The sequence below is a fragment of the Macaca nemestrina genome, chromosome X (genome assembly GCF_043159975.1).
Source record: "Macaca nemestrina isolate mMacNem1 chromosome X, mMacNem.hap1, whole genome shotgun sequence".
Lineage (NCBI taxonomy): Eukaryota > Metazoa > Chordata > Mammalia > Primates > Cercopithecidae > Macaca > Macaca nemestrina.
Window position 1 is genome coordinate 84,766,194 of NC_092145.1, and position 12,507 is coordinate 84,778,700.

General features: G+C 39.1%; 1 protein-coding gene across 6 annotated transcripts in view; it reads right to left on the minus strand.

The window, feature by feature from the left end:
- LOC105476675 (ectodysplasin A) overlaps positions 1 to 12,507 on the minus strand; it is a 438,014-nt gene that overhangs the window by 85,610 nt on the left and 339,897 nt on the right. For all 6 annotated transcript variants that reach the window (XM_011732814.2, XM_011732812.2, XM_011732811.2 and 3 more), the window contains exon 2: positions 10,110 to 10,215. In XM_011732814.2, coding sequence (XP_011731116.1) covers positions 10,110 to 10,215 — 106 coding nt within the window. The remainder of the gene's footprint in view (positions 1 to 10,109; positions 10,216 to 12,507) is intronic.

Consider the following 12,507-nt stretch of genomic DNA (forward strand, 5'->3'; position numbering starts at 1 on the left):
TTTGTCTTCATTATGCCCTCTCCAGTCCATTAATTTTCTATCCACTTTAACCACTTTTTAAATTATATTCTTATAAATTACAGTTACACATGTTATTGTAACAAATCAAACATATAGAACTACATAAAGAACCACTTAATAATTATTCCCTTCCCATCCAACCCTCTTCCACCCAAGGTAATCGATATTCACTGTTTGATGCTTCCCCTTCCTACATCTGTTCCTATGTGTGTATACATATATATATACACACACACACACACACACATATATACACCTGTACATATTTATAAAATATTTTATATGTTTACATATAAAATAAAAAATATATGTTAAAAACTTTCTCTATGAAAATGCAGTCATATTATACACATTACTCAAACTCACATTTTTAACCCTAGCAATAGAACATGGCTACTTCAGATCCCTACATAGAACTACATAGAACTCATTCCTTTTAATAGTAATATTACTATTATTATTACATTGAATGATAATATACATAATATTCAATAGTATGTCTATGTCATAGTTTATTTGACCATTTTCTTATTCATAGATATTAGAGTTATCCCTCCTTTTGGCAACAAAACACTGATATAATAAATACCCTTTTATGTATGACCTATATACTAGAATTCTCAATTATTTTTTTTTTTTGAGATTGAGTCTCGCTCTTTCGCCCAGGCTGCAGTGGTACAATCTCGGCTCACTGCAACCCCCACCTCCCGGGTACAAGCAATTCTCCTGCCTCAGCCTCCCTAGTAGCTGGGATTACAGGCCATGCCACCACACCCGGCTAATTTTTGCATTTTAGTAGAGGCGGGGTTTCACCATGTTAGCCAGGCTGGTCTTGAACTCCTGACCTCAGGTGATCCACCTGCCTCGGCCTCCCAAAGTGTTGGGATTACAGGCATGAGCCACTGCACCCAGGTGAATTCTCATTTTTGTAGGATAGATTCCCAAGACAGCGAATGCTGGATCACAGGTATCCTAATGTTTAACTTTACTAGAGAGATTAAGATCCAAAATGGTTGTAACAATTTACATTCTTTCCAGCAATATATGAGTTTTTCCACCTCCTAATTATAATAGGATGTTAATGTATTATAAAATTGTTGCTAATGTATTTAGGTAATGAGTAGAAAATGGCATATCATGCCCCTTTTATTTATTTTTATTTTTTAATTGTTATTTTTTTTGAGACACAGTCTTGTACTGTCACCCAGGCTAGAGTGCAGAGGCTCAATCACAGCTCACTGCAGCCTTGAACTCCTGGGCTCAAGCAATCCTCCCACAGTAGCCTCCCATGTAGCTGGGACTACAGGTTCATGCCACCACAATTCGCTAATTAAAAAAAAAAATTTGTAGAGATGCAGTCTCACTATGTTGTCCAGACTGGTTTCAAATTCCTGGCCTCAAGCCATCCTCCCACCTTGGCCTCCCAAAGTGCTGGGATTACAGGTGTAAGCCACCGTGTCCAGACTATTTTTAAAATTAAATTTTATCTGTTTATTTTAAATTTGTAGAACACGCACATGTTCAACTAGTCAACTCCCTCCCCACCTCAGCCCCAAACACTCAGTTTTCTTCCTCAGAGCAACCATGATGACCAGTTACAGATTTATCATATTTAATGAGTTCCTAAATAATGGATATTTCCAATTCTCTGCTATTATAAATAGTACAGCAAAGAATATCTTCATTGATAAATGACTTCCAGTGTGTCAGTATATCTATAAATAGAAGTGGAATTGCTGGATTACAGTATGTGTGTTTAGCATTTGAAGATATTTGCCATATAATCTATTCTTGACATTGATCCTGCACTTCCCCATTGTCTTTAGGATAGTTTCTAAATTCCATAAAATGGATTCCAAAGCTCTGCGTGATTTGACCCCTCTTGGCCAGCTCATTTATTATCATTTTCCCTTTAGATCTTTACACTACAACCTTACAAACTTCTTTCAGTTCCTTAAATGAGCCATGCTCCCTCTTTACTCTAAGCCTTCCAACATGTATATTCTCTCTGCCTGGTGCACACTTCCCTCAAATCTTCATTTGGCTAACTATAGCATCCATCAGTTTGCAGCTCAGATGTTACACTTATTAGGAGACATTCCCTGTCCTCCCAAGTCTAGATCAGGTGCCAATGTGTCCCATAGCACCCTCTGCTTACCCCATTATATGACTCACTACACTGTACTGAAATCATCCACTGTGAGTTTGATTAGGGTAGGGTCTTATCTTGTTCACTACTGTGCCCCTAGTGTCTGGAAGGATGATCAAGAAACAATGATTTAACAACTAGTTTGGTACTTAAACATTTACTGAATGAATGAGTTTTTTTTTAAAAAAGGAAGCTGTAGTAGTTCCTTATCTTTGAGACTGAAGAGGCCCTACAGGTCAAGGAGTAGAATCTAGAGTAAGGCAGGGTTGTGTAAGTAATACACTACAGAGCCAACAGGTGCCTTCTGACCACACATCTATATCTGCCTGTGATATTTTGAGGAGCCATACAGAAGTGAGCTAGCAGTTCACCACTCAGCCAACAGATTAACCTTCTTAGCCTTCACTTCATGAAACCATTTGCTTGCACTTAATCCTTATTGAGCATTCTCAGCGATGCTAATGAAAAGGCTCATTGACCATCCAAATTGAAACCCTTAGTATTTAATCATCTAGACATCATCTGATTGGCTAAAACTAGCCTAGCTGTTATCATTATATTATAGAAGTCAGGAATAGTTAGTAACAAGTTATATTAGAGTTGGCAGGAAACAATTCAACCATCTATTCTAGTAGTTCAACATCTTTTCTTATTCTAATATATCTGAAGGACATTATATGCTCTCATCAGTAATAGTACCTTCCTCAGTATAGTTTTCTTAATGGGGTGTAGAGTGGTCAAAATTCCCAGGAGTATGCATGCTTCGAAAAAACTCCTTATATGCTTTTGGATCTCTTACACTCCACTTGAGAATCACTGATTCTAGTTTAACCGTTTAGAATAAACTAAGATCAGAGAAGTGAAGTAAGACTTTCCTAAGGTCATCCTGCCACTATAACTACTAATGGCAGAGCTGGAATTAGAATCTAGATCTCCTGGCTTAGAGTTCACCAATTTCCCTAATATTGAGAAAAAAATAACTAGAAGGAACTTTAGAGAGACTGAGTAGACAGGAAGGACCTTTAGAGAACATCAGGTCAGGTGGGCCTGTCACCTCCTTTAGGCAAGTGAGATATTCCTCAAAGATGTCTTAACTTTATAAGTACTATTGTAGCAGGGCAGGGAGTAGGGAGGGCATGTTCACATTATACCTTTCCTCATTCTGTATTGCTCATATTTGTTATAATATATGTATTATTTTTGTAATTTAAAAAATCCCACAAACATTTTAAGCATCTTAATCTTTAACCTCTATACCCAGTTCAATTTAGGCCTTACATACTAAGTACAGGAGTTTGGCAGCTATACCAATTACAGAACCTGGTACAATGTCTTACAAGTAGTTGGTTTTCTAAAAATGCTTGTTAACCAAGTGTTAGTGGTGATGGCCTGTTGAGAACATTTACTGCAGGGCTAGTTCCATCAATGAAAATACAGCTTTAAAGGATATTCTGGAGTATGAGCAAGCTAAGACATTTTAGCTTACTTAATGTCTTATTTGATATAAAGCCACTCTCCAGAGTGTTCTGCTGTGGGCACTTCAGCTGTTGGCATCCACTACCAGCAGGCAACCTTGGGGATTCTACATCTGAAATAAACGATCCTCTTTGAGTCCACACACATGATAAGCCTTCAAAAGCTTTACTTTTGTCTTGTGAACAAGCCCCTGAAACTCCATCAGCTCTCAAAATGATTTTACTCTCTCATTTGATAATCCACAGTAATGGCTCTCTGAAAGCAATAAATACAAGAGCAATACTAAAATGAGGGCAATTCTTAATTCTAGCTAACATTTGTACAGGCAGAAAGTCTGTTTTCTTTGACATCATAGACTCTCATGTTCATCTGTATCAATTTAATAGTAGCTATGCCCCATTCCATTATTATTTTTAAAAATTGAAGTACAGAGGATATATTCCAATCTTGTTTTTCCCTCTGCTCTTTGATAATAGTAGAAAAGAATATTAAGTTTTTTGATATGTCCAAAAGTAAACTACAAGGAAGAGAAATTTCTAAGGGATACTAACAAAAAGGGTTACATATATACAGCCAGCCAGCCAGAGTGAGATAGTGCCACAGAGCAATGTACAGATGTGATCATTTGCTGTGATGAGGTAGGCCATAGTGTGAGGCTTGGAGTCTTCTTCCTATGGGCCTGGATAGCATGAGTGAGAACAAAAATGGGCAATTTGGCTGATAGAGAGCATTTTTGAAGAAATTATAATTGTTGTCCATAAATTAGGGAAGGTGAATGCCCCAAATGCCTGGCAGACCATACTAGTATGTTCATTTTCCAGAGAGAGCATAGTAATAGCACTTAATAATTTTCGAAGTATCTTTGCAGGCCAGGTGCAGTGGCTCATGCCTGTAATCCCAGCACTTTGGGAGGCTGAGGAGTGTGGATCACTTGAAGTCAGGAGTTCGAGATCAGCCTGGCCAACAAGGTGAAACCCTGTCTCTACTAAAATATAAAAGTTAGCCAGGTGTGGTGGCTGGTGCCTGTAATCCCAGCTACTTGGGAGGCTGAGGCAGGAGAATTGCTTGAACCCAGGAGGCGGAGACTGCAGTGAGCTGAGATCGTGCCACTGCACTCCAGCCTGGGTGACAGAGCGAGATTCCCTCTCAAAAATAAAATAAAATAAAATAAAATAATCAGGAGGTACTTTTGCAGATATTAACACTTTTGATAAATATAACAACTCTATGAGGTAAGCAGGGCTAATTATCCCCATTTTAAGGACAAGAAAATTGAAGCTTAGAGGTATGTGACTTCTCCAAGATCACATGGCTGGTAAGGTGGCAGTGACATCAAGATTGGGATCAAGAAACTGCAGCTCAGTATCGTACCTTTTCTATTACACCATGCTGCACTTTCATTCTCTTACCAGGACAGAAACATGGAAGGCAGGCGGGTGTGGAGAGATATTAAGATTTTTATTAACTCCTGAAAACTCTCCTTTCGGAAGAGAACAGGTGTTTTTACAATAATATTTGTGAAATATGGAAACTACCTCCTTGGGAATTCTGGATCCATTTTACCTGATTCTAAGGCCTCTGACCTCCCAAATACATTCTACATTTCATTCTAACTAGAAAATAAAGTTCTGTGGATTTCTGGAGTGCTGTGCAAGAGATGACCAAACAAGCCACCTGGAGCTATTATTACTTCAGAAACACATCACAAAGATAAGACACAGCAGGAAATCCTGGCACAGATTTCTAGAACTGTTGTGACTCAATACCCACAATGAAAGTATCATACTTTCTTTGAAGAACAACCACCTCCAAAGGCCTCAAATAATTAGTACAAATAAACTTAAATGATCTGAAATACTTCCGGCCAACTCAAGTCAGTGAATTCAAGGAAGAAATGTAGTAAAGAAAACGAAATTCACTTCTTTTCTAAGAGTTGAAACTAACCGTGTGTTTGGGACTCCTGCTTAGCTAGCCAATGACTTCATTTATAAAGTAATTTGAATGGAGAAACTGAGATGAGCCTAGTCATTCTTGAATGGTGAGTCAGAAAGATTGTATATACCCTGGATATTGCCACTGACTTTCTTTTTAAAAGGCAAGATAGACTATGCATATGCTATGCCTCTAATCAACTAGTTTAATAGTCTGATGAAAAGAGGAGAATAGGCTTCTGCAGCCTGATTTATTCTTGGTAAACCTATGCAGGCTCCTAAGGATCACTACATCCCTTCCTTTTCCAAGAGTTAATGAACTATTTATTAAAATATTTTTCTCCCACAGCGATTTGTGGAGATCATTAAGCTTAATATCTATAGTTCCTAGAAAGAAAGTATAGGCTGGGTGCAGTGGCTTACGCCTGTAATCCCAGCACTTTGGGAGGCTGAGGTAGGCGGATCACTCAACGTCAGAAATTCGAGACCAGCCTGGCCAACATAGTGAAACCCAGTCTCTACTAAAAATACAAAAATTAGCTGGGTGTCGTGGCGGGCACCTGTAAAAAGCATTTGTTAAATGATGAATGACCAAACAAATGAAGTTGGGTCTAGACTTTCTTCTTCCTTTTTGACGGAGTCTCACTCTGTTGCCTAGGCTGAAGTGCAGTGGCACGATCTTGGCTCACTGCAACCTCTGCCTCTTGGGCTCAAGCAATTCTCCCACCTCAGCCTCTGGAGTAGCTGGGACTACAGGTGTGTGCCACGGTGACCCATTACTTATTTATTTTTATGTATTTTTGGTAGAGACGGGGTTTCACCATGTTGCCCAGGCTGGTCATGAACTTCTGCCATGTTCTTAACTCTTCAAGGTAAATGACTTGTTCTTTGACACTTGTGAGGCAAACCTGAGCTTAGATAGCTAAATTTTTATTATAATATATCAAGTAATTTGTGAATTTAGAATCAACACCTGATAAGATTTTAAAAAAAAATCTCTTGGCATAGATTTTTTTTGGCCTTAACTCACCCCAATATGACTTACCTATCCCATCCTACCTCTTATCTGTTCAGAGCAGTTTCCAGACTGACTTGCTTCTTCAATGAGAAGAAGCAAGTCCTTTATTTGTACAAAAGAGAGATATCTCATTGTCATGATACACAGTGATGTATAGTGTAGACTTATATATCCACTTGGCTGTCTAATAGCTACCTCAAATTTAACAAGCCTAACTAAACTCTCCCCATATTCCTTTACACACGTCTCCCCTTTTCTTCCCCATCTCAGAAATGACAATTCTACTTGTTTAGTTCCCTAAGTCCAAAACCTTGGGGTCACTGATGCCTCTTCTCTGTCTGTCATATCTCTTATCTAATCAATCTGAAAATCCTTCAGCCATTCCTTCAAAATCTCTCTAGAATCTGACCACTTCTCCCTACCCACACTGCTTCTATCCTGGTCTAAGCCACCATCATCTCTTGCCTGGATTATGGTAATACTCTCCTAAAGATTCTTCCTGCTTGTATCCTTTCTTCCTGCACCTATTTTCAATACAGCAGCCAGAGGAATGCTGTTAAAACATACATCAGATCCTGTCATTCCTCTGCTCAAAATCCTCCAATGGTCCTCCATCTCATGCAGAATAAAAGCCAGAGTCCTTACCTTGGCCAACAAGGCTCTAGATTGGATTTTGCTTTCTGACCTCATCTCCTTCCCTCTTCCTCTTCTTACTCTGCTCCCAGCCACACTGATCTTTCTGGAACATACCAAACATTCTTCTGCTTCAGAGCCTTTGAATTTTGTTTCTTTTTTCCCCAGACATTTGCATAGCTCTTACTTCATTTCATTCAGGTTTCTTCCCAACTGTTCCCTTATCAGAGACACCTTCCTTGATCACCTTACAGCATACCCCATCACTGTCTCTCCCTGTTGCTCGGCTATATTTTTCTTCATACCACTTGTCAAATTTAACCAACTTTATTGTCTCTTTATGCTGGAAGTAAATCACTTTGAGGGCAACAGGAAATATTTATTGAGGGTCTACTAGGTGCCAAGTTTGTTTCTAGGCAGTGGGGATATTAAAAACATATCCTTATTGAATGTTTATTCAAGTATTATATAAGCTGCTGTATTTACTTAGTAAATATTTGATGAGTGTATTGAATAAATATAGTATACACTCAGCAGAGTAACAAGAATGGTTCAAAGGAAAAGGAGATTTGGATTGACTTATCACTCTTTAACTCATTGGCGCACCTGCCACATCTAAAGAAATGGTTCTCCAGACCACTAGGTGAAAAGTTGGAAATCTAATAAAATTCAAGGACCCCCAGGCATTTTCTACTCCTAACTTTAAGGGACTCTTAGATTCCTCCAAGCTATACTGATTAAAGAAAAATGCCTGGATTGCATGAGAAACTTGGCATTGGCATCAATAGACTAGAGTCTAGTGACTGACTAGAGTATCAGATCAGGAGGGAAGTAGATAAGAAGTGCTAAAAATTAATAAGAGAGGCTTTGACCTTGACCAGAGAGAAAACTGTTTTGTATCAGGAAAGAATAAACACTCTAAGAAGACCAGTATCGGAGATGTTGGTAGCCGGATTTGGATAAAGCAGTTTTGGGGAAAGGAGGAAATTACCTTCTTTAAGAGAAAACTTGGGAGGTTAGATGAAGAGGTAAACCTTAGAAGCCATAAGACTTTCCACTCAGACAGGGAGGGAAGACCACGCTTACTATAGAAGGTGATATTGCTCTTACCACCTGTCTCCTCTCTTCCTTCGCAACCAGGGATTATGAAAAGTTTGATGGCTGTGGGAGCAGCCTCAAGGGAAAAGCCAAAGGTGGAGAGACTTACATGTATCAGAGGGTGAGATGATTAGGAGAGGAAAGGGACTATGCTTCTCAGCTCCCTGCTTCCACATAGCCAGAAGACTTCTAGGAAACTGGCTACAAGTAGTAGGTGAATAATGGATAACTTTTACTTCATGGACTGCATTTCTTAGGCTTGAATTGGTCATCAATTGTATGTAAAATGACTGCTCTAGAGAATGGTCCCAGTGGTCCAGTTCTCCATTCAAAGGCTCAACGCTGTTGCCATCTCCACTGACTAGAAAACCCTATCTTACTGCTCTGACTCTTTTTTTCTTTTTGTATTATTATGGGGTCCTTGTTCTGAGCTCTTTCTCAGATTTCAGCCATTTATACTTCTTCTTGCCCCTACTGACAAAGTCCTGGCTCCATCTCTTTAATAGCTCCTGCCTTCTAAAACTGCTTCCATCATTGGCCCTTACTCACATCAACAAATGTCAGTTTAAAAATTTCATTTTTATCTGTATAAAGTCATATTGCTTTGTAACCCTCCAGACACATATTATTGGCAGATGTAGCCAGACACATACTGTCTTTGAATCCAGATGCCTCTGCAGCAGCCCAGAGCTATGTATTCTACAAACCCCTGTGCCCAAGGGGGTAGCATTATGTCAATTGACAGAGTGATGCTGAAATATCAGAGCAATTCAAAGACCCTGCCCAGGAGCTAGTTCAACATTTTGTTATGCCCCACAGAATGCATTGCTAGTTAATTCAAAGCTATTACACCCAGAACAGGGATGGTTTCCATTGATACATCACTGCCTAGCTGAAGGGGCAGTCAACATCATCAACTTACATAACAAACACCAACAATGTTCCAGATAGTAGGCTAGATTCTAGGATTATACAAAGAGAAATGAAATCTCTGCCCACAAGAAACTTATAAACTAGTTCTAGAAGGTCTAGTTCAGATTTGGGCATGGTAGTGGATACCAACATTGACAAAATTATCATTGGAATTAGCACATCATGTAAGTGCTAGCAGGGTACAACACTGTCAATTCCAAGAATAGGATCAAATCCTCCTGGTGACCTTAATAGGTGTAGGACATCTCCGGGAGATATGAGGTCCTTACAGAGGGTGATCTTGAGAGATACAAATGCTACCATTGGCTCTCAGACATACTGAGAAAGGACTGAAGGTATCTGGAGTTGGAGGAGGGAGGATCCTTGTATAGTTAGTTCTATGTTAAAGAACTGATTGTTAGGTTAGGCTGCAGAAATAGTCTATGACCTTGGGTCTACGGAGAGTATATAATATCATAAAGCACACTTGAAAAGGTAGATTTTTTTTTTTTTTTTTTTTTTTGAGATGGAGTCTCACTCTGCCACCCAGGTTGGAGTGCAGTGGCGCAATCTCAGCTCACTGCAACCTCTACCTCCCAGTGTCAAGCGATTCTCCTTCCTCAGCCTCCCAAGTAGCTGGAGCCAGGCCCAGCTAATTTTTTTCTTGTATTTTTAGTAGATACAGGGTTTCACCATGTTGGTCAGGCTGGTTTTGAATTCCTCACCTCAAGTGATTCGCCCCCCTGGGCCTCCCAAAGTGCTAGGATTACAGGCAAGAGTCACTGTGCCCTACGGAGAAGGTAGTTCTTAAAAGGATACTTTTACTAACAGATAATTCAGAAATGATAAAGGATCAGCTGAATAGACTTACCATCTGCTCCTTCATTGCTTTTGCTTCTTTTATTGCGGCGAACACGCCTACTTTCTTCTTCAGAGTATGGCCTTTCGTCAGGGAAGAAGAAATTCAATAGGGCCATCTGTAAAAATTACAAGTACATTAGTCAAAGGTTGACCTCACTCAGTCATAGCCAACATAAAAAACCAGCTTTCCATAGACAGTCTACCTGTACCTTAAGTTTGATGTGTCTAAAGCCTGAGCCCATCTTCCCCTCCACTGTACAAACCATTTTATTTTTGATACCATTATTATTCTAATCATGTAGGCATGAAATTTTGGTTAATTTCTGAATCCCGTTTCTTCCACCCTGAATATCTAATAAGTAATCCATCAGGTCCCATTTCTTCATATATTTCTGGGATTCAGAGAGCCCAGCCACAAACTTCTAACTTCCCACACATACTGAGGATGCCCACTCAGAATTTGAGTTGAACAGAAAATTGAACAGCAAACCTTGAATTTGGCTGGGAGCAGTGGCTCATGCCTGTAATCCCAGCACTTTTGAAGGCCAAGGTGGTCGGATCACCTGAGGTCAGGAGTTCGAAACCAGCCTGACCAACATGGTGAAACCCCATCTCTACTAAAAATACAAAATTAGCTGGGTGTGGTGGGGGGGTGCCTGTAATCCCAGTTATTGGGGAGGCTGAGGCAGGAGAATCACCTGAACCCAGGAGGCAGAGGTTGCAGTGAGCTGAGGTCGCACCACTGCACTCCAGCCTGGGCAACAAGAGCAAAACTCTGTCAAAAAAAAGAAAGAAAAGAAAGAGAGAGAGAGAGAGAGAGAGAGAGAGAGAGAGAGAGAGAAAGAGAAAGAGAAAGAGAAAGAGAAAGAGAAAGAGAAAGAGAGAAAGAGAGAAAGAAAGAGAAAGAGAAAGAAAGGGAAAGAAAGAAAGAAAACCTTGAGTTTGCTACTCCCCATTGGACTTCATTATTACACATTCATGATTTTGCTGCATTCCTATTTATGATGTAATTTTGGTTTGTTCCCAAAATGCTGTGCATCCAATACTGAGGTACCATGTCAATGCTCTGGGAGTTAAGTCATGACAAAGCACACAATTATTTTCTCCTCTTCTGAGATTCCTACAGCACTTGTGGTCTATAAAACTAATTTTGGTACCTGGTCCTTTACTGTCTTATAATGGTCTCTTATAATAATATAATATGTTTCATATGTGAATGAGTCTGGCTTCACTAATGATCATAGCTTAAATATATACTTGCTGAATTGAATCATAATCTTTTAGCATGGGTGCTTTATTGTGGTAAAACCATGTGCTTCAGGTAAACAGTAAACACGGTAGTAGGATCGAGTGATTCTAATGCCAACTCTGCCACTTACTAGCTGTATAACCTTGAACAAATTACTGAAGCTTTAGTTTCCTCATCGGTAAATAGGGATAATAATAGTACTTTGCAGATAAAACAGTTGTAGAGTTAGAACAGTACTTAGCATGTAGTATGCACTTAATAAATGTTTGCTACTACTATTATTGTTAAACTTAATCTTCAAAATAGAATGGTTAATTTGGGGCCTGAAAAAGAACAAATGAATCTGCATTTGCATTCTATTATCAGTTCAAAAAATAAACAATTCCAGAGTCCTCATGTCTGCTCCATCTCTGATTAAGTGGAAAAAAATGGGTTGGACCCAAGAAAGTCCTAATATTCTACACAAACTTTCTTCAAAATTCTGTGATTTACCCAATATCCTTAAGATGTAGGATTAGCATCTTGAAGGATACATGAATGTATTAAATATAAAATTAATAAATCAATGTGTAGGTAATTTCCATCTTGTCAACAGGATTGCATTTCAAAATAAACTGCCATTTTTCTCAAAAATGGTTGAACATCAATCAACAATTTCACATGGTTCAACTGAGTAGTATTTTTGAGCCACTTAAGTGGAATGTAAAAATGCATTTTCTCATAAAATCAACATAATAAAGTTTGGCTAGTTTTCCCGATAAGCCCACAGAAAGTTACTTAACTCACAATATAAATAAGCTAATGTACTAATAATAGTATAAAACCAACAGATTTTATTGCTGTTTACAATAAAATCTCAATCATTTGCAACTCTACAAGTCATCCTGGATAGAAGAGTTTTCTTAATAACTTTGAGTGCTGAAACTTACTTCAGCTATGCAGCCATTAAAAAAGAACACGATCATGTCCTTTGCAGGGACATGGATGGAGCTGGAGGCCATTATCCTTAGCAAACTAATGCAGGAAGAGAAAACCAAATATGGCATGTTTTCACTTATAAGTGGGAGCTAAATGATGGGAACACATGGACACATGGTGGGGACAACACGCACTGGAGCCTATTGGAGGGTGGAAAGTGGGAGGATGGAGAGGATCAGGA